Source organism: Achroia grisella, unplaced genomic scaffold, assembly GCF_030625045.1.
Source record: "Achroia grisella isolate CSIRO2021 unplaced genomic scaffold, CSIRO_AGI_Agris_v1 utg821, whole genome shotgun sequence".
NCBI classification, from domain to species: Eukaryota; Metazoa; Arthropoda; class Insecta; order Lepidoptera; family Pyralidae; genus Achroia; species Achroia grisella.
Window position 1 is genome coordinate 2,613,646 of NW_026713035.1, and position 27,663 is coordinate 2,641,308.

At 33.6% G+C, this 27,663-nt stretch overlaps 1 protein-coding gene across 1 annotated transcript in view; it reads left to right on the forward strand.

Moving 5' to 3' along the window:
- LOC131851999 (peripheral plasma membrane protein CASK-like) overlaps window positions 1–27,663 on the forward strand; it is a 76,153-nt gene that overhangs the window by 41,892 nt on the left and 6,598 nt on the right. Inside the window, exons 2-7 of the mRNA XM_059202565.1 lie at window positions 23,263–23,454; window positions 24,895–25,059; window positions 25,984–26,052; window positions 26,456–26,485; window positions 26,844–26,942; window positions 27,517–27,655. Coding sequence (XP_059058548.1) covers window positions 23,263–23,454; window positions 24,895–25,059; window positions 25,984–26,052; window positions 26,456–26,485; window positions 26,844–26,942; window positions 27,517–27,655 — 694 coding nt within the window. The remainder of the gene's footprint in view (window positions 1–23,262; window positions 23,455–24,894; window positions 25,060–25,983; window positions 26,053–26,455; window positions 26,486–26,843; window positions 26,943–27,516; window positions 27,656–27,663) is intronic.

Genomic DNA, 27,663 nt, shown 5'->3' on the forward strand with positions numbered 1-27,663 from the left:
GGATGAGCTGTAGTCGAAGAAAAAAATAGCGGGGACTAAAAATTATACATTGTGGTAGGTCGGGGAGCTAAGGTGGACGACATGTGTTTCATATTAAACAGCGAGTGAAACCGCCGTGCACAACTAATTTCAATATAAAATTGTTTATATTCCATTAATAAAGGTTTTTATTTAAGTAACTTATTTGTTCCGCCCTTGCAGTATTCCATTAAGCTATGTATCACTAAATTTCACTAGTAATTTCCACTACCGGGTCCATGTAAACACGTAGCCGAATTGGCGACAATCCAAACAAAACGCTGCTTATTTCGTGCTAACAGGGGTTGTATTTATGCTTAGCATATGGTACAAGCTGTCCTACGCCAATATACCTATGCCTATACTCCGTAACGGTCATGTCGAAACTTATCTACGTAATATTGATTTTAGATTATATTCCAAAACTTCCACTTGCGTTTCATGTACGTATGTACTATACGGCGTCGGTAATCTAGTGGTTTATTTCCGATGGTCGCGGGTTCGATTCCTCGCACGGTGCAAATATTTGTTTTGATGAGTATGATATGTATGGTATGTATATATTTATAAAATATTATTTATCTAAGTATTATATGTCAGTTATCTAGTACCATAACACAAGCTCTATATAGCTTGGGGCTAGATGGCATTATGTGAATTGAAGGATATTATATTAAAATCATTAACCGCCATTTTACACGAATTCAATTTGGTTCGATGAATTTTACAAAATAGCAATCAGAATGTATCAAACTTATTAACCAATTTACAGAGTATATTTAGAATAGTAATAATACTAGAGTTCCATATTTTTGATTCGGTTATCTCTCATCATCATCAACATTGCAATTTAGTTAGTTAGTTAGTTATACCAGTAAAAATACTAGAAAACAAATGTAGTTGCATAATGATACCTGTACTTGATACACTATACAAACACGGAAATATATTTTGTCGTATAACATGATTAAACCCTGATACTCATTTACATGAAGCATAATACTGTACCCCTGCACTGAGGAGTGATTATATTGTTTCTATTATTTTTTTACTTGCTTCATTTCTTCTTCAAATTAATGAGTTTTCGGTCCAACACGCAACCTTTTAAATTTTACAAAGTTTTATAAGAAAGATTGCTTTATTTTGTGGCAAAGTTATTTGTGTAATCAAAACAAAACTTTTAATTTTAATGTATAAAAGTTAATAGGTAGCATTAAGTAAATAATTATATTCCGCAGTTACCTATTTCTGGTAAAAAAAATTGCCTCTATAGTTGCATTTCAATCTCAAGAATAATGTAATCAAAGTACTTAGTACTATTATCTACTATTACTGAGACAAGAGATTAATGTATGACCAATTATTTTAATCCTCAAAGCTTCATAAGCGACTACACAACAAAGAACATATTATTCTTCGTGAACAAAGAAGATTTATTCTCTGTTCTCGTTCGCAATAGTGGCAAATGGATTTATTTATTTTTACTACCAATATTCAGAGTATATAGGTAGAAATGGAAATATTAAGCTTGAGAGATCAGTTCCAGACAACATTTAGATTATAAATGTATTTGGTCACATAATGAAAAAGCAATCCCATACACATATTATGTCCAGTCAAAACCAAGATATAAAACATCACATTTCGTTATTATTGTTATAGCAAGAATAAAATAAACGTTTGTGGTACTTGTTCCAGTCGTATATGTTACGCTCGTCATCGATATAGCTTTCGCAGTTCTCCGCAATCTTCCATTTTATTGAACTGTGTTAAATGTTTTTTTTATTTCTATATATTCATTTAACACACCGCCTTACCTACGATGATCACCGGTTCAATCGAAATTTGTAATCAGCAATATGATATAATCATGATTTGTAACGGTCTGGGTGTAGTTTATGTAAAATATGTAAATATATACAAAAAGAAAAATATTGATATAGAAATAAATTACATAAATTTATTTCTATATCAATATTTGTTGTCAAATAAAAAGTACTATCTAGTCCCAAGCTAATCAGATCTTCTATGATATGGATATAAGCTCTGCTTAGCTCAGGACTAGATGGCGTTGTGTGAATTGTCCTGAGATATTATATCATATATCTTTAAACGACACATTGGTTCATGTGATGTGTCATGTATTGGCAAGCTGGAAATTTGACCCGCCTCCAAACTAATTTTAACAGACAATGCTCAATTAAATACTTAAGAATCAAGTTAATATTGCACTCTGTAAATGAGATATAATATATTGAAACAATATATGACCTAAAAGGAATAATAGAGGCTCATGTCCAGGAGTGAACTGCGATGAATTATATTTAGCAATGGCATAAGCCATTAAGGTTGCTAACTTATTCGATAAAGAATAAATCTAGTTTCCTTTTTATTTTATAAAAATAATTTACTATACAGACACATTTAATAACGTTAATCTTATCCGAGCGATGCCAATTTCAAAACAAACACGCGGTACTTATACGAATACCGCTAACTAAGTTTGCATAGTCTCTGTTCTTGGAATGCTTCACGTCATAAGTGCCTCATATGGTAGCCGCGAGGTATTTTGTCGGCGCGCCCGCTTTTCAACCGAGCTGAACATAAGTCTGTGAAGTTTCCATTGTGGCAAGCCCTTCGGGAAAGCTACAAAAGCTTGAGAACAAATGCGCCCCGACCGTAGTGTTTGAGCTCGCCGTTAAGAAAACGTGTTTTGCTTACTTTGCTTAAGTAACTCAAATACTTACCGTTACTTAGCCTGTTGGTATAGAAGGGCTTAAAAGAGTCGAGTATTAAAGATCTCCAGGTGTAAGAGACGTATAAAACCTAAATCGTAATACTTTATATTTTCGTGCTAACGTAATATTAAGAGCGAAAGATGTTTGAAGAGAATTGAACGTGTGTAAAGGTCGAAAGCAAACAAAAAGCTATTTATAGGTAACGCTTGTTTCTCACGTACATACTAACTGATAAATGTACGCATGTCAATAAACTCACTCCCTTTTATAAGAGCCATTTGACGTTATTGGATGCAATGTTGTTATCGGCAGACATTCTAATAAAATTTGTTGGAGCAGAGTCTTTTAAATTAAATTATTGTAACATAATAATAAATCTTGGCTAACTATCATTCAAAACTTTGAGACTTTGACAAAGTGGACAACGGTCCACCATTGCAAGTAATTTTGAAACGCCGAGTAAAATTTAAAGAAGACTATAAATCTTGGCAGTGTCTAATGATCATGATATACAGCAGAAAAGTGCGCATTTTTCTTTTTATATAATATTATATGTCAGAAATTCCCAAATACAAGGATAAACATGAAAATGTATACATGACTATATTTTCATATATTATACTTATTGTCTTTATCGTTTTTAAGTAAACAAGCAATAGGTTATTTACCTACTATCAAAGATTAATATTTTTCAACCTAACTGGAAATTGTAATTTTCTTTAATTAATTAACTCTTTTTTTTGCTGAATTTAGTATATAGGCTATCAATGTAGTTGCAATTTTTTTATACAAAACTTAGTGTATTACTCAACACACTCACATTTAACACAAACCTATTTTATGCCAGTAGCAACAGCACTTTCATAGCAATAATGATATATGAAACTAAATCCTTTATGGTCCAGTGACAAGAGTTATTTGGGTGTTGATTTATGACTTCTTATCTTTTTAATATAGCTCGGCGTATGTTCGTATAAATATATACCTACCTACAATTGATTCCCAGTTTTATTTAATAACCTTTTTAGCTTTCTTCATTACCTTTGCTTATTTTTATTTATCATATGTTTATACGATAAAACCATCCAATAAACTTAATAGTGATTGTGAACTAATAAAACTTACTTTGAAAGTTTAGCGGCGTCGTTTATATAAAACATCTAAATTTGCATGACTTATGTGCTCAGTTTTGACATCTCTCATTGCAGAAGTTTAACGTAAATCGTTATTGGTATGTGGAATATAAATAAATCTTGCTTGCTGTGCATAACATAACTAATTTTTCGCTTCTATATTTTATTTCAAACGCGACTAACTTTGCTTTGACTTGTCGTCGTATATTTCTTATAGTTTTACCTGAAATCATAATCGAGATAAAATAAAACTAAAACTTAAAAGGTATGTAATAGATATTGTAGAAGTCATTAAATGATACAATTATAGTTATCATTTTACGAGTGGTAGACGATATAAAATTTGTGGTACAAGACATATGCTAATAATTTGCAATTAAATATTACAGAAACACTTAAATGTAAAAACCAACAATTCTAACCCAGTTATAAATATTGCAGATATAAAGTTCCTAGTCATGTTGTAAACCAACGTCATATAAAAGTTTGTTACGTTCTATTTTTTTAATACCTACTTATTAAAAGTATACAATATTAATATTGAAATTAAGAAACCTCTGTAAAATATTACACAGTTATTAGTACCCATACGATGAAATTTGTAGAAGTTTCATCAAAGCAATTAATACTTTAACTTTGATGGTTTCCAATTGAGACAGCAGGCCTTGATCCTATGCCTTACTTTTAATTACCTCTTTTTAGTCTTTATGTTCATTTTCTGTTAATGTAACTTCATTATGAACTTTGTATCTTGTACTAAAGTTTTGCGACAGTAAATTATTCTCTCCACGATAATTTTAGCAAGATTCGCGTGTCTTTATTATCTAACCTTAATTTATTATTTATAAATCAAACCTTAACCTTTTAATTAAAACATTATTTGCAAGAATAAATTTTGTTTTAAAGCTGTCAGATCCTTCTTAAATTCGCTTAACCTCATTGATCAATGCCAACCCGAGTACATATATATAATCTAGGAATATTAAGCGAATTCCACCAAGGGAAGCTTTCACGACTTCGTAAAGTTGACTTGGCCTCAACCACTTAGTTCTTATTAGGATTGTCGAAATGAGATTTATTCGCTAAGGTTTGTTTAGGCTCTCTGGGACACTCTTTTGCAAAGTTCCTCTAAAGTGATACTAGAACATTAGGTTCTATATTAGTTTGGATTGGTACAAGAAATAACTTTATGATTTTGTTTTATAAAATATACGAATTTTTCTATATACGAATATATTATTATACTAGCATTAACCGCGAATTCGTCCGCGTGGAATTTTATTTTATTTTTCTAAAATAAAAGTAGCTTAAGTTACTCCTTATTACATCAGCTACCAGCCAAAAAAGGTCTCGTCAAAATCGGTCCAGACATTTCAGAGATTAGCCGGAACAAACAGACAGATAGACAAAAATGTTATTTTGGTGTATGTACCATATTTATATTCATATGCATGTAGTAAAAAACGGTTATTTCAATATTACAAACAGACACTCCAACTTTATTTATATGTATAGAAGATGTCTCAATTGTGAATAGTTGATTATCATTTAAATCTGGGGAGATCGAACGTGATATCTAATGTTATAACATTGATATTAAAAAAGATGAAAAGATGATACTCTCATATGTGCCATAATTAAATTCTGTATCAAAATTCTACATTTAAATATTTTTTTTTCGCTTGGAAGTTGCAACACCACTGTCAGACATACGAGTCCATACAGAATTCATAAACTTAACATTCTTCTTATTGAAGTGTGAGAAGATTTTCGAGCCGGAGATTAAAAAATAGAAACGTTTTTTTAAAATATAATTATTATTTGGATATTACTTCTTTTTGGAGGTAATTTTATCTTTGCAAATATATTAATAATAAAACACAATATGACCTGTACGATACACGAGCCCAATTAACATTGTTTTCGTATGTTATTTATGTTATGATATAGTCATCATGAATCTCTCATTCCTGCTATTGTCACTGCTAACAAACATATTAATAAATCTCTAGAATTGGCTCCTTGGCTCCGTTCGTTCTGAGCAGATCTCGTGAAGATAGCTTGTTTTTGTCAGCCTCCCATAACTAGGGTTACATCCCGTTTGAATCGAATTAACGAAACGTAACATAACTACGGTCTAATGTATACGTAACTTTTGTCTTTGTTTTACTAACATTTCCTCTAGAATTGTCTTTATATTTTATCAATACATTTATAAAAGTATTGTTATTAACAAAATATTAGTATCAAAAATAATATATGTTTTAAATTATATATTATGTCATATGATTTAAATGATTAACATAATATAAAATGGTAACATGGTTAGTTAAACACAACAATAGAAAAATAATAATATTTATTGTTTATAAAATAAGCGGAAAAAATAAAAATTAATACAAAAATTTACAGTTATTATTATGCAAAATATACAAGCCCAAGCAAGATACTGTAACCTTTTTCACGAAAAGAAAACCTGATGATATAGCAACTAAAATATACCGTAAAAAAATACTTGACTCTTTTTTCAATAGAACAAAATAGTTTTTACGATAACTATATAAAGTGCCGTTTCGAAAAGTGACCCGAAAATACTTATAAATTTTATCATTCCCTTGCGGAATATTACAAGGGTATTTCAGTACCTCTTCCTTTTAGGATGTGATTTATGCATCTTATAAAGATAATGAGTATATGCGTCCCTTTACTGTGTACTTTAAGCTGAGAATATTGACACTTTATAGTATACCTTCATAAATAAATATAGTTATAATAGGGCAATATGGCTGACTGCTCAATGTACGAGTACAACCGGGACTACTGAGACTAGAACATCAAAATTTGATATAACTAGTATAAGAAGTAAGTAAATTAAACACGATAAAGGGACTTTTTTTAATACCCAAGGTACAGGAACCACATTGCATGGCTAATGAAATTAACTATTGACTTTATTTATAAGCGGCCCGTCCAGACTTAAGTCAGGTTGAGCAATATACATAATATATAGCTTACATCTGTTCACAACAATGTATATTTAAAATAGAAAAAAAATAGAATGGTGGCTACATATATATATATAATACTCTACATATATACATTAACTCAAAAATATATTAATACTATTGGGTAGTTGTTTATAAATTACCTTTTAGGTTTTTCTGAGCTGAACATCTTTTTGGCTTTGGGACAATATATCGACACAATGTCAAATATTACAGGAATCCATAGCAATCTTACATTGCATAAGAAACCACGAGTAATATTATAATACCATATTTAATATTTTATTTATTTGTTTTTGTTAGTTAATGTATTATATTATCGCCTTATAACTTGAGTATAGAATCCAATTTATCCAAGTATCATGACCTAAATTGTATGTTAGCAAAATTATAAAAACAGCTATTTATACTGACTTATTGATAAAGCAATGAATTAGAAGCCCATAAATTAGAAGAGAATATTGATTCGCCATTACGAACATTATTTATGTTGACGGACTATTTGTTTTATTAAAAAAGAACACTTCATCACAGTATACCATCACTGCAAGTAATGTGTAACCATTGACAGTACAAATGAGTCTTATCTGTCATCAGAGCTGCGTAAACACAACGTACCCCAATTTATTATGAAAAAAAAAGTTGCAAACGCCAACATTTTCGCGCAACTCACACGTCGAGGACTTATCTCACGAATATTTGGTAAATTTATAGCACCATTTCTACCAGTTCCACTCATAATGTTAAGTAATTTATTTTAGATACCAACTAGATAATTTCAGCACAACAATTGCTTTAACTGTCTAAGGAAATATACAGTGAAATAGCCAAGCATTTCTTAGTTAATAGATCCAAATATCCAGAAGAAGACTAAACTTCTGTATCACAGAATAAGATAATGAGAAGAAAGAGTAATTAAGCGGCATTTGTGTGACTGTAATTAAACTATGTATATAATTACATAGCCATAATCACCACGGTATTAATGCGGAAGCGCTTAACCGCACGTTTTCGCTGCTTTCATCCCGGAATGCAATTAATACTATAAACCCAGCACTTCGTCAACACTTCATACGATACATATTTCAATTCTTGTGAATTACGCTCTGTGGAATATAACAAAGACAACGCGAAAATGTAACTCAACCTCACGCAGGAAATTTAGTGTGCTTACTGTAGCCATCAAAGTGGTACTTGTTTTGATATACGATAAAGATTCTTAGATGCTGCGACGAATAAAATCCTGTATATGAAATATAATGTACACTTATTTTTGGTACACTACTGAAATAATAGGCTAACATGCTAGTATAACCTAGCTTAGCATGTAATGTCTGTAGACTCTGTTTCAGCATTTAGCTTGTCGTTTAGACCGTTTGCTCCTATAATAATAGAAGAAAAAAAAATCTAATAGAGTTTTTAATATCCGAGCGGAGGGTCAAGTATTAATGTATATATAAGATAAATGACAAAATTGGATGAAATAAGAAGTATATATAAGAAATAAAGAGCATTTGAAATATTCTCTTTCTCTAAATTTACGGAACAATTAATATTTAAGGTATTCCTATGATAAATTGAACTTACGTTATGGGTAAGTGATAAGGTACAGATGACAGTATTCTACAAAAGAAGAACAGAAATCAAGCCAATTAATTGCAAAAAATATGGTTCAGTTTTGGGGAAGTAACAGCGTAACACAAAAATAAATGCCGTTAAATTAAGACGCTTATTGGCAGTCGTTTGTGAATATAATCTTCTTTTAAAATATTTTATCAATTTATCAATCTAAAAAAATATATTTAATAAAGTATATATATTATATAAGCCCTTCATTTGTGTTTATTGAGATGTGCTATTTGTCTTTTGTCTCCATACAAATGTACCGAACAACCTCATTTATAATTCGTACGTGATCTCCGTTTTATATTGAACGTATACCGAATACTGCAAAAAATCGAAAGTATTTGATATCTTTTTGAAGATAAATATTTATATATATATACATATATATAATTATGTTGTATACTATATATGTTCTTGTTTATTCAGTATTTTATTTGCTAAAATAAAGTCACTATACGAAAATTTTAAGTCTTTAAGTAATAAAACCGATTCACTTAGTGCAACGGTTATATTCCGAGATACAAATTCAAATCATAAAATTAAGTCTAACAGTTTTGGATATACTATATGTGAAGATTCTTAGTACATTCAATTCAAGTTCCATTAAGGATTCCGGTTTATCTTCTAGAGCATTATATCCATTAACTAACAAGAAATGACTGGGATATATGGTTTGAATATCCACATCCGCTTTGCTAGCAATATGCTATCACAATTTACATAAAATCAAACATGACAAGATCCTGTCAACATTAAACGTAAAGTCATTATTTATGCTCCATCAGCCAATATTCCTTTGAAAGTTTTCCTTTTTTATCCTTAATGACGTCAAAGTTTAGTCATTGGAATGTACTAAACTTTGACGTCATTAAGGATATTAGTTCTATATCATATGATTTAAACTTTATAATGTTATTTAAAGGTTGTCTATCTTATCTATCAGCTTAATAATGTAACAGATATGCTTAAATGAACATAGTGCACTGTCAAAAAAGTATATTCTGACTAGGTATAATTTTCTTCTGTGACTTAATTGATATTTGAGAAACAATATTAACAAATTCTTGCAAAAGTATGAGTGTCTCGTTACTCGTATTAAATAGCGAGGGCACACCTATAACTTAATATAATCTAGGTAGCTTCTTCTGATTCTATACTTTTTTCGCAAGGTAACATATTTCTATTGTTTAATAAATATTTGTTATTTTAATGTTCATATCACATTTAAAACATATTTCGCGCTGTTATTGAAAAATTTCATCATAACGTCGTTTCACTTTTACTGTCTTTATATTAAAATTCATAAGCGCATCCGAAAAAGACCGTCTTCAGCATCGGTACTACATAGATATCGGAATATTTTATTTGCGACAGGATGAAATATACTTGAAATTCTTTCTTTATTTTGTGTATTTTATTGCTATTGTTTTTTTATATATAATCCTGCATGATGGTTATATATTTAGGGCCAACAAATATCCACAACTTCATTTGGACGTAGATTCGGTTCCTATTTTATATAAAACTTACAAATGTACTGTTAACTATACTGATTAATAATTCAGTCTAGTCTTACCTACGAATATATTGATTTATGTTCAATGTTACTATGTGTGCGTGTTTTCACAGATAGATAAATATAGAACTTATGTTATTTCTCTCTGGTTTACAATATACAGTTTATGATAATTGAAATCAAGACGAAATTTGTTTAGATGCAATAAAAGTATTGTAGTTTAAGTTTAAGAACAAAAATTTGTCATATTAATTGTCACGTTTATATTGCTATTTAAATATTTCCAAAACTTGACGTTTACTTTCAGAAATAACCTTAATAACGATTATTATCTGTATTGATGTGAAGGTGAAAATAGTGCGTTAATTTTAGTTGCGTCTTCTGCTAAGTCTTCGTTATGTATAATTTCCACGTCTGTAGCATTCGTTCACCACTTTATTATCGTTTTAGGAAACAATACAATTACATGAATTGCCTAGTCCTCGATATAGGGTACCCTATATTATACGGAACCTGACAACTATGCAGACCCAAGCCAATTTAGAAAATATCGTAGCCTAAATGAGCCTAACCGTAAATCTAATCCGTAACATAATAATATTATGAGAAAAGCATCGCGTGCATAACGTACATTTCTATACGACAATTATATAAAAAATGATGCTCCAAATGCGATTGAAAACGATTCGTATCAAAAAATGTCTTGCAATGTCCGCAACCCTATAATCTTAAATTGATCTTTTCGAATCGTTAAACTTGAAAAAGTGTATTCAGAAATAAAATGAATTCCCCTTGACCTACCACGTCTTTCGTTCTCAAATTGCTTTCAAAAGATATTATTTAAAATATTCGTGATCATTTCTAATGTTTTATAGTATTTGATCAACTACAGTGAAAGTAATTTGTGAATAATAATAATTTCCAAGTTAATAGAAAGCTCGTGGAAATATAATCTCGTTTATTACAATGTATTACAAGTATTAAGGTTGTACTTGTTGTACTTTACACAAAGCCGTTATTGATTTAGTCACTCAAATAAAACTCGTTATTAACTGTGAATCCCTAGTGTCAAACTGTCTACGACTCGAATTGAGTTGGACATTGTAATCTCCACTTTAGTTGCCAAAAGCTTTATTTTTTGTTCCCTATGTGTATTTAAGGACTAACACACCTGAATCAATTAAAATAAGTCAAAGTACTCTATTGTTACATTTTCAAACTAATATTTGCCTAATTAGAATTTCGTACTGCCAATATCAAAAATGTTACAGTACTCGTTGTTAAAGTTGGACTTCAGATATCCGACTGTAATATTCGTGCTTTCAGATTCAGAACAATTGAGTTGGAGATTTGTACTGATATTGCATTTCTGAGTGTAGAGTAAATTGATGTGAAGTATAGATTCGTTCCTAATAAAAACTGGGCTTATATTCACATAAGGAAAATAGGAATAACAGTCTTGAATTATTTTTATTACAGTTTCTGATATTTGATAATTGTTTTTTCTTTCTTATTATGTATTGCTACCAATGAAGTTAATTTTACTTATATATTCATTGTAATGAATCAATTACGCAAAATGTGTATACCAAGCACTCAGTTAATTATTTTTATGGAATATATTAAATCTCCATTTCATCAGAAACTATATTTTAATTACGAGTGTTTTCTTGTAGCAAATTGCATCTATTGAAAGAAGTAGAAAAGTCAGTACTTCGATTTCTAATAACTTTAACAGCAATCAACGTCTGATGTCCACTAGATGAAGTAATTATATTTCTAAAAATATTTTTTTTTACTAACATCACAATAGAAAAGTTTAAAACAATGGATGCTTAAAATTAACATATTTTTAAACTTTAACCTTTCGCCACAGTCGTAACAATAGATTTCAACTTTCGAAGCGGTAATAAAAACGTTAAAGAAAGTCACTGCGCAAAGTTTTTTTGCGCGCAGTTAAATTATTCACATTCATTACTTTGGTAATTTATATATCCAGAAGCAAAATTTGTAGATTTGCAGAACAAGTGGATATATGACAGGGCAGACACATTAATTCACATTTCGGGCATTGTGCTGTGTCAAACGTAGAGTTTAATAATCTAAATGTTGATTACCTGGAAAATCGCAGCTACGTTCAAATATTTAGCAAACATTTCAGTCAGGGATTAAATATGTATAATCCATATTATGTATTGATTTCACATTATTTTCTTCATTACTACCTTCCTATTGTTAACTGTAAATGTTGCTTTATTATACACTAAAGATGCTGTATTTAAATCTATGTTTTTCATCATTTAGTTTAAATCCTTTGTTGATTATGTATTTATTCATTTCAACCTGTTGTCATACATTGTATTTTTTTCTGTTTATATAAATGAGATATTACTTTTATGTATGATGTAAAATGGAACAAATATATACATTGTAATTATATAAATATATAATATATACATCCAGTTTTAAAGATTCTATTGTGGAGATCGCCTTTAATTAAAATGTTTTTTAATATTTACGCTTTGACGGATTGCATATTTCACTGATTTTGTGTTATAAAATATTTTCTTCAATTTGAAACGTCGAGTCACGTAATATCTATTAATATGATTTTTATTGCTTTTTAGATTTTTTCTTTAAAGCATCAGATTTACTTTTAATATTACTTAAAAAAAATTGTATTTATTTTTTTATGAATAGTCTTATTTTCTACAAATCTGAGTAAATTTAGGATACTACTTAAATAAATTAATCTTAGGATTATTTTATGTAATTATCTTCCTTCTATTCCAATTTGCATCGAATTGCAATTTTGAATTGCAATAGAACAATATTCCAATATGTGTAATATTGGAATTTTGTTCTATTGCTGTAGTTAATAAGACAATTGTTCGCAAAATTCAATTCAAACCTGCAAAGTGCCGCTTTTATTATAATTGGCCAATTACTTGTCAGTTATTTCCTTTTCTATTATGAAAACTATTTGTACTTCGACTGTATCGTTATGATATATTTTACTCCCTGACCTGCTCAAATCGATTCCCTGTCCTATTCTATCAGAGTTCGATCTTCTTGCAGTGCCTTCAGATTAAATGAACCGCCAATCTGTAGATGCCCTTCAGCAGCTCCATAAGTACTTCCGGAGGTTTAGAGTGCTTTATGAACTAGTTCCCTTTTCGTCCAGTGATAATGTAAAAGCCAGTTGCAGTGACTGCATTAGATTAATTCTAAAAAAGGTACGATATTTGCCTTTTTAAATTGACGCCTACAGTAGCAACATTATGTAAGTATATGAACCTTGCCAACTATTATATAAAAGTATACTAAGCTAAATCTCATAATTTTCGCAATAAAGCGAGATGACTTACGTTAAAATAAACTACTAAAAGAACTAGAATTTCTGCTATTCACAGAGCAGAGATTCCTGCATTTGTGCCTCTAAATACAGCTAGTGCATTAGCATATGAATGGAGTACGTTTCTATCTGAATAAATTCCGGTGTCTGTATGGTATAAAATATGGTAGGTCACGGTGATGGCAAACGAAGACTTTTAAGACAATTGGATTTATTTTCGACACATAAATTTTATAATGTTAATTAGAGATATGACGTGCGGTGTCGATCGCATCTAGGTGCAGACTGCGTGGCGTCTGTTGCGCCGGTTATAAGTTTTTTTGAAAACGACTACGACACCGCACGCAGAGACAATAACATAGACAAACATCATTTTAATTATTTTGTTTTTTAAGGCACAGAACGCGTCGCTTACACACCCCACCCCAGTGTTGAGCCTGGCTCAGCACTCATTATCCATCGAAATACGAACGACACGCGTCACCGGCCGTTTCAAAATGCCAGTCTTAGTTTTCAATTCTACGACCCTAACTCGACCATCCCTTCCTGGAAACACCTGCTGAACCACAGCTTTCAGCCAGAAATTACGAGGTGCATCAGGATCGACAATAAGTACAAAATCACCTACCTGTATCGGTGTCTGGTCGTACTGCCATTTACGCCTAGGTATTAGGTCAGGAAGCACTTCTCTGACCCACCGCTTCCAAAACATGTCAGCGAGCCTCTGCGCCTTACGCCACTGTTTACGTAGGTACAAATCAGAGTCATTAAATACACCAACAGTTGGCAAATTTGATGACGAACCCAACATAAAATGATTAGGAGTTAGAGACTCACTACTACCTACTTCTACCGATACATGTGACAAGGGTCGACTGTTGACAATATTCTCAACTTCCGTCAGGAGCGTGTTGAGTACTTCTTCACGTGGTGCACGTTCTTTTAAAATTACCCTAAGTGAAGTCTTGACACTCCTAATAAGTCGCTCCCATGCCCCACCCCAGTGGGGACTGGCAGGCGGGATGAAGGTCCATTCCACTCCATTATTAGCTGCTTCATTTGTTAGCCTATCAAAATCTACCTCATTTATAGACTTCTTCAGCTCAGCATCAGCGCCTCTCAAGTTTGTACCATTATCAGAGTACAGCATACGAGGCCAACCCCGTCTTGCTGCCATTCGACGAAGAGCCATAATGAGGGAGTCAGAGGTAAGTGATGATACCAGTTCTAAGTGGATTCCACGGACGGTCAAACAAGTAAATAAAACTCCATACCTTTTCTCTCTATGTCTCCCCACAGTGACCTCCATGGGTCCAAACAAATCCAGACCACAGTGTGTGAAAGGACGCTGATGATGAGCCAGTCGTGCTTCAGGCAGCTCTCCCATTCTCGGTACCTGTGGTTTTGCTCTTTTTATTCTACAAAACATACATTTATATGCTACATGTTTTACGGTTGGACGTATTCTAATAATCCAATATTTCTGTTTCAGGTTGTTTACAACGGTTTCCTGGTTCCCGTGGGCTGTCTTCACATGGTTGTATCTAACAATTAATTGAGATACCTGACTACGCCCGTCCAAGATGATAGGTCTCTTCATTTCAGGTTCAACATCCGGTGCAGCATCTATGCGGCCGCCGACACGGAGAATCCCGTACTCATCCAGAAATGGAGATAACGTAAGTAACTTACTACCTTTTGACAAACAGTTACCATTTTTAATTGCAGCTATTTCATCACCGAATGACTGTTCTTGTGTATATTTTAGCAGCAATCGCTCAGCCCTCTTCATGACTGTGCAAACAGTCTCAATCTGCTTTCTACACTTGTATATAAATTTTAGAATACATGCCGTAGCCCTCACCAGTCGTAACCAGCATGAAAATCTTCCTGGGTCAGGTACAGGTAAGTTACAATCTTCATGTTGTATTATCATTACTCGTTCTAAACTCATTTCATTTATCTTATCGATTATATTCACCGGCCACGATGACTCATCGCTGTATAAGAATGACGGACCTCTAAACCATTCATTTTTAAAAAGAGAATCGTCGTAATTTTCTCTCGTAGCGAGATCAGCAACATTTAATTTTGTAGGTACATACCGCCACTCCTCAGGGCGGCTTAGCTCGTCTATTTCACCCAGCCGGTTTGCTATGTACGTTTTATAGCTACGTGTATTATTACATATCCAGTGTAGCACGGTACTAGAGTCGCACCAAAAATAACGCCTTACTGGATTTATTTTGTGTTCTCTGATTATTGTATCTGCCAACCTCGCAGCCAATAAAGCAGCTTGCAATTCCAAACGCGGCACGGTAGTATGACTCACGGGCGCGACACGGCACTTGCTAGCTATGAATGACATACATATATCTTTATTTACGTACCATCGCCAGTATGCGACTGCGCACATTGCTTTAGTCGACGCATCGCAACACAAGTGTAACTCTAAATTACTATATTCACTTCCAGCCAAAACCTGTTTCGTAGCGCCTGTCACTACGTCATTGCAGCGGGATGTCGTAGCGCAGCTATTAGCTACGCCAGTTTCGTAGCCGATAGCCCGTTCGGTTACGCTTGTAGATGTAAGAGAGGTGAGAGAGGTTATGTTTACCTGAACTGATGTGCTACGTTTTATCGCTGACTCGCTCCCACTCGTCGCTGCTTGATACCACCTCGGCAGACGGATATTTTTTATTTCACTCGTTAGTACATTGACCCACTGACACCATTTTTTATGTATGTCATCTGTTACTAAGTCGTCCCAGCTGATTCCAGCGCGCCAGGTATCTTGCAACATTATTTTACCTTGTATAGAAAATGGCGATAAGAATCCAAATACATCGAATATTGACATTATGACTCTGAGCATAACTCTTTTTGTTGGTCTATTCTTACCATTAATTATGTCATGTGGTATGCGCTTGAGAGACACATCGAACCCCAACTCGTCTTCGCGCGGGTACCATATCAATCCGAGCGTACGTTCACCTTCGCATTCTTGATCTATTTTGAACTTTACGGCCGTAGTACCTAAGGACTCCTTTGGAATACTATCCAATACGGCTGGACTGTTGCTAGTCCAATTACAAATATGAAAACCACCTGATTTGTGAATTTTACTAATATTACGTACCATTGTTATGGCGGCGGCCTCGTCTGGCAAACTGTCTATGTAGTCATCCATATAATGTTGATTACATATCGCTGCTACGGCGTTTGGCATCGATGACTCATACCTTAGTGCGTTTTTATTCTTAATAAATTGAGCTATGAACGGTGAACATTTCGCGCCAAATATTAATGACGTCATCACGTACGTTTTTTCATGTTCTGCAGGACTGCTTCTCCACAGAAATCTGAGTGCGTTCTGGTCTTCTTCTCTTACCTTTATCCTTAAAAACATATCTTTTATATCGCCGGTCACCGCTACTCTGTTCTCCCTAAATCTTACCATAATGCCGAATAGAGATGTAAGTAGGTCCGGCCCCTTCAGTAGATAGTCATTTAATGACAAACCATTTGTGCTAGCTGCGGCATCGAAGACCAGACGTAGTTTTTTTTTATTTGGGTTGTCTACCCCAAAATGTGGTAAGTACCATGTCCGTGGCGAGACACTGCAATCTTCCAACTCTCTGGCATAATCATTTTGTAATAAATGATTAACACGTTCGACATACCTGTTACCATATTCCGTATTTAACATAATTTTCTTTTCTATACCTTTTAATCTGCGTACAGCGTTAGGGAAGCTATTTGGCATCCTGCAGCTTTCATCTTTCCATGGTAGCCCAACCTCCCACCTGCCGTTGATGAGTGTAGCAGTTTGCTCCATCACTGTCAGGGCACGGATATCATCAGCATTCTCCCGTGGCTTACCTGACACTCCCATGGACTCGATGGTGAATGACCGTCGCACCTCGTCATGGATGTCTCGTAACATGCGCTCGCTCTCGTCGACTGGTAAGCTGTGTAACTCAGAGATAAGGAGGGTCGAGTGGGACGATTGTTTATGTTCCGGTATACCTAAACAACCATGTATACACCAACCTAAGGGAGTGCGTGTAGCGACGGGTTCATTCTTATTACCTAAACTAGTTTGCAAAGGAATTAACAAATGATAATTATCCTGCCCTAATAGTATTTCAGGTTTCAATTTTTTTATACACAATTCATTTTTAATTTTACGCAAATTTTTATACAAGTTGTAATTAACAGTAGATAAATCTTGTATAGGCAAATCTAAATTATTTATGGTACGAGCTTTTACAGTATACACATCATTATTATCATATGAATTTACAGAGAAAATATCAAAGGTTACAACAGTAGTGTTACATAAATTTACAGAATTATTCCATGCACCACACATACGTAATGTGTCGCTGGGGCCGCTCAGTCCCGCGCGGTTAGCGAGATCGGTAGCTATGAGCGACACAGTTGAACCGTCATCAAGTAAGGCGGTGGTATTAATAACACCGTATGGTCCACGAATTTTTACCGGCACTACTTTTAATAACACTTGTTGATTATTTACGTTAATATGGGTCACAGTTTCACTCACGGGTGGACATTCGTTCACTTGTTCGGCGGTGACGTCGCTAGTCCTGCACCCGGTGGGTACGGGGTAGTGCAGAAGCCGGTGGTGCGCTCCGCCGCAGCCATCTTTATCGCAGGCGGGCGCCGGACATGTTTCGCGCTCATGACTTGACAGTAAACACTTGTAACAAAGATTGTTACGCTTAATGTATCGCCATCTATCTTTTCTTAGCGCTTTTTTAAACTGCGTACATTTTGTTAAATCGTGTCTTGAAACACGACAGTATTGACACTTATCATTCAGTACTAAAACAGAATGTGATCTGCTACTTATATTATTATCATAATTTTTATATTTATCGCTGCGTGCATTTATTAAGCATAAGTTAGATGTTGTGGAAATCTTTACTGCTTCTTGAGTTAGAAATTCGGATAATAATTCTAATCTAGATTTCTTTCTTTCTAGTAACAGTGTGTAACTATAATCTGACCACTTAGATACAAGAACAGTTGGCATCTTAGATAATAATAATGTAAATGCATCTATACCTTGTAAATATTCCTGGCGGCCGACGGCTCGTGTTGCTTCCACGAAATTCTGCACTTTCACAGCAAAGTACACTATGTCCTTTTGATATTCTTGTGACACTGGATGTAACTTTTTTAATTCTTGTATCAAGCGTGATATGATTATATCTGGATTACCGAACCTTAGTTCCAGTGTCGCCATTAATTTATCAGGAGTTACGGCGCTGATGAGTAAAGCTGATACCGCTTCCTTTGCGGCTCCACGTAGACATTTCCGTAAACGCCATAAATTTTCCTTCGGATTGAAGTTGCAGACTTCAGTCGATTCTTCATAGGCCTGTTTAAATTGCAGCCATTCCATGGGGTCCCCTGAGTAGTATGGCAAATCCTTCGGCGTGCTCAATCGAGACAATAATTTAGCATTCGAGTTGCTATTCGCAGAGGCGGCGGCCATGTTCTTTAGAGCGCTTGCTAGCATCTGAACTGTAGTACCATTAGTGCCAGAATCTATTGCTGGCGGACACGTGTCACCCTGTTGAAAACCATGATCGTGGGCAAACTGTGTGTTTTCCAATTCTTGCTGGCTGTGTTCGACCCACCTCTCCACATTACTATTAATGTTGGTGCGATTATCCTCTAGGTCTGGACTGTATTCTGCTTCTAAATCAGCTAGGTCTGCTTCCAATTGTTTGTCAATTAATTCCATTTGAATTTTAGCTTTCTTCTGTGCAGCATCGAGTTCTAACTGCTTTTTACGTGCCAGTACAGATGAATACGAAGACTTCGTGGACTTTGCACGCTTCGTTGTAACGGGCGTCGACGGTTGGCATTCTTCTTTACAAGTACCCGCTTTTGAATTTGTGCTCATAACGGTCACCGTCTTCTCTTCTGTAGGCTTCATATTACTCGGCCGTGGCGTATCTTGATACTGTTCAGAACCAGGATGCTGCTCCGTCTGCATGCAGTCCTTATTGCGTGCAGTACTTCGGGTGCCTACCATTTTGTGCGCTGGTGGTGTGCGGTACATAAATCCGGCCGAATGACCAAATGTATGGTATAAAATATGGTAGGTCACGGTGATGGCAAACGAAGACTTTTAAGACAATTGGATTTATTTTCGACACATAAATTTTATAATGTTAATTAGAGATATGACGTGCGGTGTCGATCGCATCTAGGTGCAGACTGCGTGGCGTCTGTTGCGCCGGTTATAAGTTTTTTTGAACACGACTACGACACCGCACGCAGAGACAATAACATAGACAAACATCATTTTAATTATTTTGTTTTTTAAGGCACAGAACGCGTCGCTTACAGTGTCCATTTCATGCAATTGTTTGAAAATTTTCGGTACTTAACCTCAGTTTTTGAGCTACAGGTGATGATAATAACGATATGGAGATGGTTGAGTTTTGTAATCTTCTTACAGAATTTGCTATACGAGTATATATGTGTTTAACCATGATATACCATATGTGTGTTGTAACGATAATATTTGCTTTTTAACATAATACTAGGGATCCGTCACGGCTTCGCATTGCATTACAAATCTTTGAATTTCTCGACTTGTTCTATACTATAACACGCACGTATTGCATATACAAACCTTTCTCTTGAATCACTCTTATCTACCGCTAAAAACTGCGATAAAATCCGTTGCGTATTTTGAAAAATACAAGCGAACAGACAACTGCTATGACTTTGTTTTATACTATGTAAGATATATAGATTTATTTGTACAAAGACATCAAAAATCAATTGTAACTAAGTTCTGGCCTACTTTACCTACCTAACGTTAAAGAAATATCTTGTGTATTTGTTTGAGATTCTAACATATATGCTACTTCTAATATATCTATTTCTAACATCAGGGATCATTCTATGTTAGTGTACAATTTCGAATTTCCTATGCTCGAAGTTCGAATTCTGAGAAACAATTATATTCATGCGAATCAAATATCAAAGATCTTTTCTACTAAGGTACTATGTACCTTTGTTAACAGGTATTTTTATCAGAGTATTGTTCTTTCTGACATGGAATAAATTTATTTAACATTTGTAAAGGTAATCTTATTGTGTTTACCCTAAAATCACCACGAATGGTCTTCTTACTTCATTGGCACGTTTTTGTTTGCGGTTATTATTGAATTTGTGCTTTTGTAATAACACTAATTGTACAATGGTAAAGCGAAGGGTATCTCCTGATGAATATAATATCAATTATTGTACAATTCCCAGCAGCCTGGGAATTTTGTTCATCTTGCAAACGTCGCAAGTGGAGATAGATAAATTATTTTTATTACAACAGAAACTATTTCATACAAGAATTATTCTTTCTTCGTTATACCAAAAGGTTGATATTTATATTACTCAATATTTCGCTGCATACACGTTTAAGAAGATGAGCAAGAGAGAAAATATATTAAATTTTAACGTAAGGCACTTGACGTAAATACAGACGAAACAAGAATATTTCATGCAGATACAAATTAAACATCATTATGATTTTACTGCTTTTAATAATACCGTTGGTTTTAATGCAACATTCGTCTCATGTCTGATCTATTTTATACTTTCCTTTAGCAATTGTTATATTGTGGATTGGTGGACTACAATATATGTTAAATCTATCCCCAAAGGACCATTATAGCATGCTCCATCGCTCCTATAACCACACTTTCCGAATGGCTGCGCTGCAAACAGGCTTCAAGTGTAATCCCTTAATGTTATAATAAGAACTTCCACATCCAATACATGTACAGTAATAAAACTTTAAGGATTTCGGATTTCGTGTGTAACCAAACTAAATTTTATCCGCTAATTCCAATTTTACCTTTGAGACTGCTTTTATCTGGTTGGATTTATCTTCACATACAAAATGTTTTATTCAATTCTAGTACAGTAATAACGCGCACCTGTATAAGTGTCAAGATACGAATTTAAATTTTATTCCAGAATTAAGGGTTTCACTTAATTCTGGATATATATATATATATTATTTTGAAAGTGGGTCTGTAGTATCTGTACTATACATTTTTAAGCATAAAACACGAAGGTTGTTCGCGTAATTCTACAATTGAAAAACTTTAACCTTTCTTCTCAGTAAAAATGTACACTCATTTCAGAGTATGCTGAAGTAAAATATTAAAATACTTTTACTTTCTAAATACTAATTCATCATGAAACAATAAAATTTAAGTTGTAGTGCAGTCAATAACGGTTTTAATATCGGGCAAAACTTAAAGGATTATCTATACACAATAATACCTAGTTTGACGAATTGGCCGCAGGTTAGATTTCACACACGATGCAAACATGTATATTCATGAGTATGATTGTTTCTATTAGTGAGTATTATACATGTCGAAGTAATGTTATGGATTATTAACAGAAATTAATATTTGAATAAGTTGTCTAGTCCCCATAACACAATCTCTGCGTAGCTTGGGGCTAGATAGAATTGTGTGAATTGTACTGGATTATTAATATTATTAGTTAAAATCACTTTGAATAAGGTTTCAGTTTATGATTACATATGTGTACATTTATGTCTTTAATATGTATATTGACATTGATTGAATATTTTTATATACAACTATAAATTGTTGTGGTTGTCTGTAAGAGATTGCTTTAAGCGATAAGGCCGCCTTTTGTTTGCATATCCTTCTTTTTTTTATTTCCTTTTTGTAATTATTTGTTTCTTTTATGCACAATAAAGAGTTTTATTATTATTATTATTATTAAATTTAGACACACTAGCAGTATAACCCAGGAAAGTCAGTATTTTGTAAACTAAAGCTTTCATTTTACTGAGTGAGAGCGGATAGTTTTTTAAATCTCCAATTGAAAAGTCGACGCAAATTCATTGCGGTGACTAGTCTACGTTCCACGGATTTATAGTATAGGCGCAATATTGGCAGCGGCTGGTTGATATCCCCCTTTTCACGGCTGTATGCCAAAAGCGCTCGGGCGAAAAATGAAAGGGGATCACAGGAAATTGGTGGAGCAAAATATTTCTAAGTGACCGCTATCTAGTCTGTGTGGGCGATTGATTGGGTTCTCAAAAGGTCTAAGCAAAAAGATTTTGTATAAATCTTAAATATATACACAGATGCCACAAAATTGCTGCTTGTTATTTACCTACAGGTATTTTCGCTTTAGAACGTATTATTTTTATTAATATAGATAGATAAAAAGTAAAATATTATTGTATGAAAATTTTGTTATAGCATTTTATTATAGCGGTTGTCTATACAATCTGCAATACAAATTAGTTATAAACGTCAGATAGTTTTCATTTTCAAAGATAGAAAAACTACAGAATTTCCTGTATATCTGTTTCGGAATTTCGTTACGTTATGTAATATATAATAGAAATAATAGAAAAAATCCAGGCCAATTCAAACGGGCACTTATTTTATTTTCGTTAGAAAACAATATAAATTCTAGTAATCGAACCAGTTACGGATAACAAAGCAAACATTGTATTGTAATGTGGTGATCTATTCTATACTATATATGAGTATGTAGTTCGTTTGGCATGTTGATACTAAGAGAGAGAATAATAAAAAACTTTTATGCAAATAGACGAATTATGTAATAGCGTTAATATACAAAATAAAATAAGAAATAAAAATTATATGAAAGAGTTTTCCAGATTACAAACTAATAGGCGTATAATTTATGTTTAAAATTATTTACTTTTCAGTAAATGTATTTACATGGCTATTGTGAATATAAAAACTTTGATAGCTCAGAAATATAATATAGAGATTGCTAATAAGGGTATCTCTTGTTGCAGGCCCTACTACAGGCACACGATGTGGTCGCCCGCGAGGTCTACGGCGAGGAGTCGCTACGAGCCTCGCCGCCCCCTGTCAACGGCCGCACCACTGCACCACCGCCTGAAGATGAAGAGGACACCGAACCGGAGTTCGAGAACGTGACTAGAGTGCGCCTCGTGCAGTTCCAAAAGAATACTGACGAACCCATGGTAAGTGTAGTGCTAAGCATATCATAGTCATACTTCAGACTTTTTTTTATTATTTAGTTTTCGTACGACGTGTACTGGTCTTAATTCAAAACTAGGTATTATTATTTATTACACTTAAGTAGGTATAAGAACTATAATTTATTCGTTCTAGTACGAAGCTCATATTATGTCAACAAAGTCCTGATAATATAACTTTAGTAATTTTTTTTAATTATCTACACCATACGTGTGTAATAAGTGTCTCCGAGCGACGGTAGGCATTACCCTGAAGGTGGACCATCCAGTCCTAGTCTAGTTTACCGCAAATTGAAAAGCAATACAATTCTTTTAAAGAGTACTACTAAACTTCTACTGTAAGAGGTCTCGGAAGTCTTTAATCAGTGCGGGTAACTAAAATTATTCTTTATTGTACACACATACACGTACATAGGAAACAGTAGTAAGGTAAATGTAATATACAAGGACGAGCTTATCTGTAAAAAGAGATTTGTTCCAGTAAACCTAGAAAATGTTATAGGATAATGTGTTCACTAGATCAGTTATATATGTACTTATACAAGAACAAAAAATAAAAGGAGACTTCATTAGGGAGGAGAAATTTTATTAAGTTGGTTGTATTAGTTATGAGTAATCAATTTATAAAATATTCTATTATTTTTACTATAGAATCTTATTTCTGGAGAATAAATAGCTAGCGGGGTTGCATCACCGCTTGAAGCGTCCTTGTAGAGAAGCATTTAACTGACATTGGAGAATTAAATTGTTATTTCCATTATCTTAGTGCAGCAAATTTATTACGTTGCCAGCGACAGACACAGAAAAACAGTAAAAGCAAACAACTTAATGTAATACTTTTTATATAAGGTTTTAATAATACTCTCTTAATCATTATATAATTACACAAATATGAAAAGAAAATCGAATGACTGGTACCTTAGAACTGATAAATATTATATATATAGCCTATGATCCTGCGTGGCCCTTCCTGAGGACAAACATATTATGCTTCAATGCCTGTAATTTATCTGCTATATCTCACCGAAACACAGCTTACAAAAAATCTACTTCGAGGCTGCCTGTATAGACTGAGACAGAGGTACCCATGTAAAGTCTAACGCGGGTGAATATTAATATTTTGTTAGTTACTATTGCAGTAATTATTTATATATTTTAATTTAAATAACTTTCAGGCACTTTATACAGAAATAAAAAGTACATATGGCGGACTTAAGCCAGTGCAGAGATAACTTGTTGGCGGTGCAGATAAATTATAATTATATTCTTAAGACCTGATTGATTCTAATTTCTAGAAATTTATTTCACCATATATTTCCAACGGTTCCTGTTAACAGATTTTCCCTACTATCATTTAATTTCGTTTCTGTAAGTAAGCTTCTTTAAAAACACTTCTTTCGTTAAGTATATGTTAAAAAATTTCAGGGCATAACTCTGAAACTGGCTGACGACGGCCGGTGCATCGTGGCCCGTATAATGCACGGTGGAATGATACATCGCCAAGCTACATTGCACGTCGGAGATGAAATCAGAGAAATTAATGGCACGCCTGTCGCTAACCAGTCAGTCGCGCAGTTGCAAAGGATGCTGGTATGGTATTTTTATTTACTAGCTCTATGTAAATTATCCATATGATTATACTAAATGTAACCTATACCAGAATTAATTTAATTCCGTTGCGACGTTTACCTCAATATGTATGACAAATGTTTAAAGTTATAGTATTTTACTATATCTAGGTTAATAATCATACTACCTTTAGCACGTTGTGTTAATATGAATCAAATCATTTAATTGTATATAATTTTAACTTTCAGTATATTTGACAAAACAGATAATAAGTAATTGTTTAGTTTGAATTTCCAAAATGTTACATCCAATATCTACATATTCCTTTACATGTAGGCACGAGTAGGTAATCTGTAAGAAGTGGAAGAAAGGAAATAAAATTATTGAAATAAGTGTTACTAGTACTGCAATGAATTCCACAAATAAATTCCTTAAAACTGCAGTTTTCATGAAGAAAGTTAAGGTAGCTGAATTCCGTTTACCATCAGATGGACTGTATAAATGATTGCCACCATTATGGTATTATATAAAAAAATATTGCACCATGTATGTTTTCAATTACAACATAAGAACAAAATTTTATTAGTAATTTATGTCTAATATATAAAATGTTGGTTGCGAGTACATCCATTGTGTCATGCACTTTGAATTACGCAGAAACAACAAACATAAAACTCGGACTCTCAACATCTGTTTATGCATGTTTGTTTGTTGTTTTAATCTCATTAAATTAATGCTGTACCAAGTAACAAATGTGACAACTATTAAATGCTACATGGAGTCCCTCGGGATCCTGTCCCGTTTAAAAGAGTTACGACCTTTGAACTACGGTCGTCAATGGTGTTATTTTGAATTATGTTTAAAGATTGTTTTATGTATCTGATTGGGTCATTGGTTATGTTTTATTTTCGTGTAGAATTTACATGTTTTCGATTTATTTTATAGCGCGAGGCTCGTGGATCGGTGACCTTCAAAATTGTGCCATCCTACCGTTCTGCACCGCCACCATGCGAGGTAATGACTTCTCTGTATCTAATCTCGAAATCTAACCTATCGATTTTTATTATATCAATTTGTAGGAAATTTTCTTCTTAAATGATTGATACTTGTGTAGTTTGTTATTTGAAAGTTTGTAGTAATTAGTCTCTGAATTCATTAATAAAAGTTAGATTAGAAAATCATTTGTGAAAGGCTAATATGGGTATGTGATTGTGTGTAATACTTACTAATATTAATTTAGACGAGAATGATGCAAAACGCTTGCTTTTTTTTATTAAACTGTAATACACTGTAACAACAGATAAATAAAGAAGAGTCGACAAGCGCACACAAATCTTTGACTGTATGCTTGTCTTAAGCATAAATGATTGGTGCAGATAAATCCAAAAATTAAACCCTGTATTTTTGTTCTGACTAGCTTTTCCGGATAAAGCCTTCGCCCGTGCTAGTAAGTAGCGAGACCAAGACCCGTTGCTACTGTATGTTGTCCTATGTTTTCAGTTTATGGTTTTGTTGTGTTCTTCACCCGGGCATGGCTGCGCGTCCCCGCGTTCTCCCACGATTCTGTGCGCTTGTTGTTCTTTGCCACGCTTCACAATTCATCTCACTATCTTACATTTCATATACCTACATTTCATTCAGTACATTCATTCATATTTCCCATCATCTATCAAAATCACTCACTACACATTCTTAACGTCATTCTTATTCATGTAGTGTCCTGTCATACCGTAAAAAAGTCTATCGTGTATTTGTTCGTGTATCATCTCATAATGTTCAGCTTTTAATATTATGTTCTCTTTCAGATATTCGTCAGGGCACAATTTGATTATGATCCTTTAGAAGATGAACTGATACCGTGTGCCCAAGCTGGCATTGCGTTTAACATCGGAGATATTCTACAGGTAAGCAAAAAAAGTATGATAATTTTACATTTAACGAAATATTGGTATTAATCGTTTAATAGTATTGAGAAATCTTGACTAAACTAGATAATTTGATACAACTGTATATTACAAGAGTTGTAATCGTAGAAATAGAACTAGTTTTTGTTGTGTAATTATGCGATTCCGACAAACAAGCTGGCGGTCCACCTGATTCTAAGCGATAACCATCGCCCATTTACATGAACAGCAGTGTGGTCATCACGTTATCATGCGATACACTCATGCCTTTCCATTGAGAACTACGATGTATTAAATCTTATTCAATAATTTCACGTCTGTACCCTACACCGGAAACAGAGCTTACAAAGAAAGCTCCTTGGTGGCTGAAATAGATGAGATTGATGTACTGACGCAGAAGAATTTATATTATATTCTAGTATAATGGATATGGGTTCTTTTTAAATTATTTCTTCATCTATGCTTCACTATAATATTATTTCCCAACATTACCACAGAATCCAAAAATGAGAGGATCCAAGATAAATGTAAAATTGACATCAACTCTACTTCAATCAACATACATTCCTTCCAGATAATAAGCAAAGATGATTCGCATTGGTGGCAAGCACGCAAGGATGCTTCAGGTGGTTCTGCTGGTCTTATACCCAGCCCTGAACTCCAGGAGTGGAGGGCCGCCTGTGCAGCTGCGGAACGCTCGAACACCGACCAAGGTCAGAGG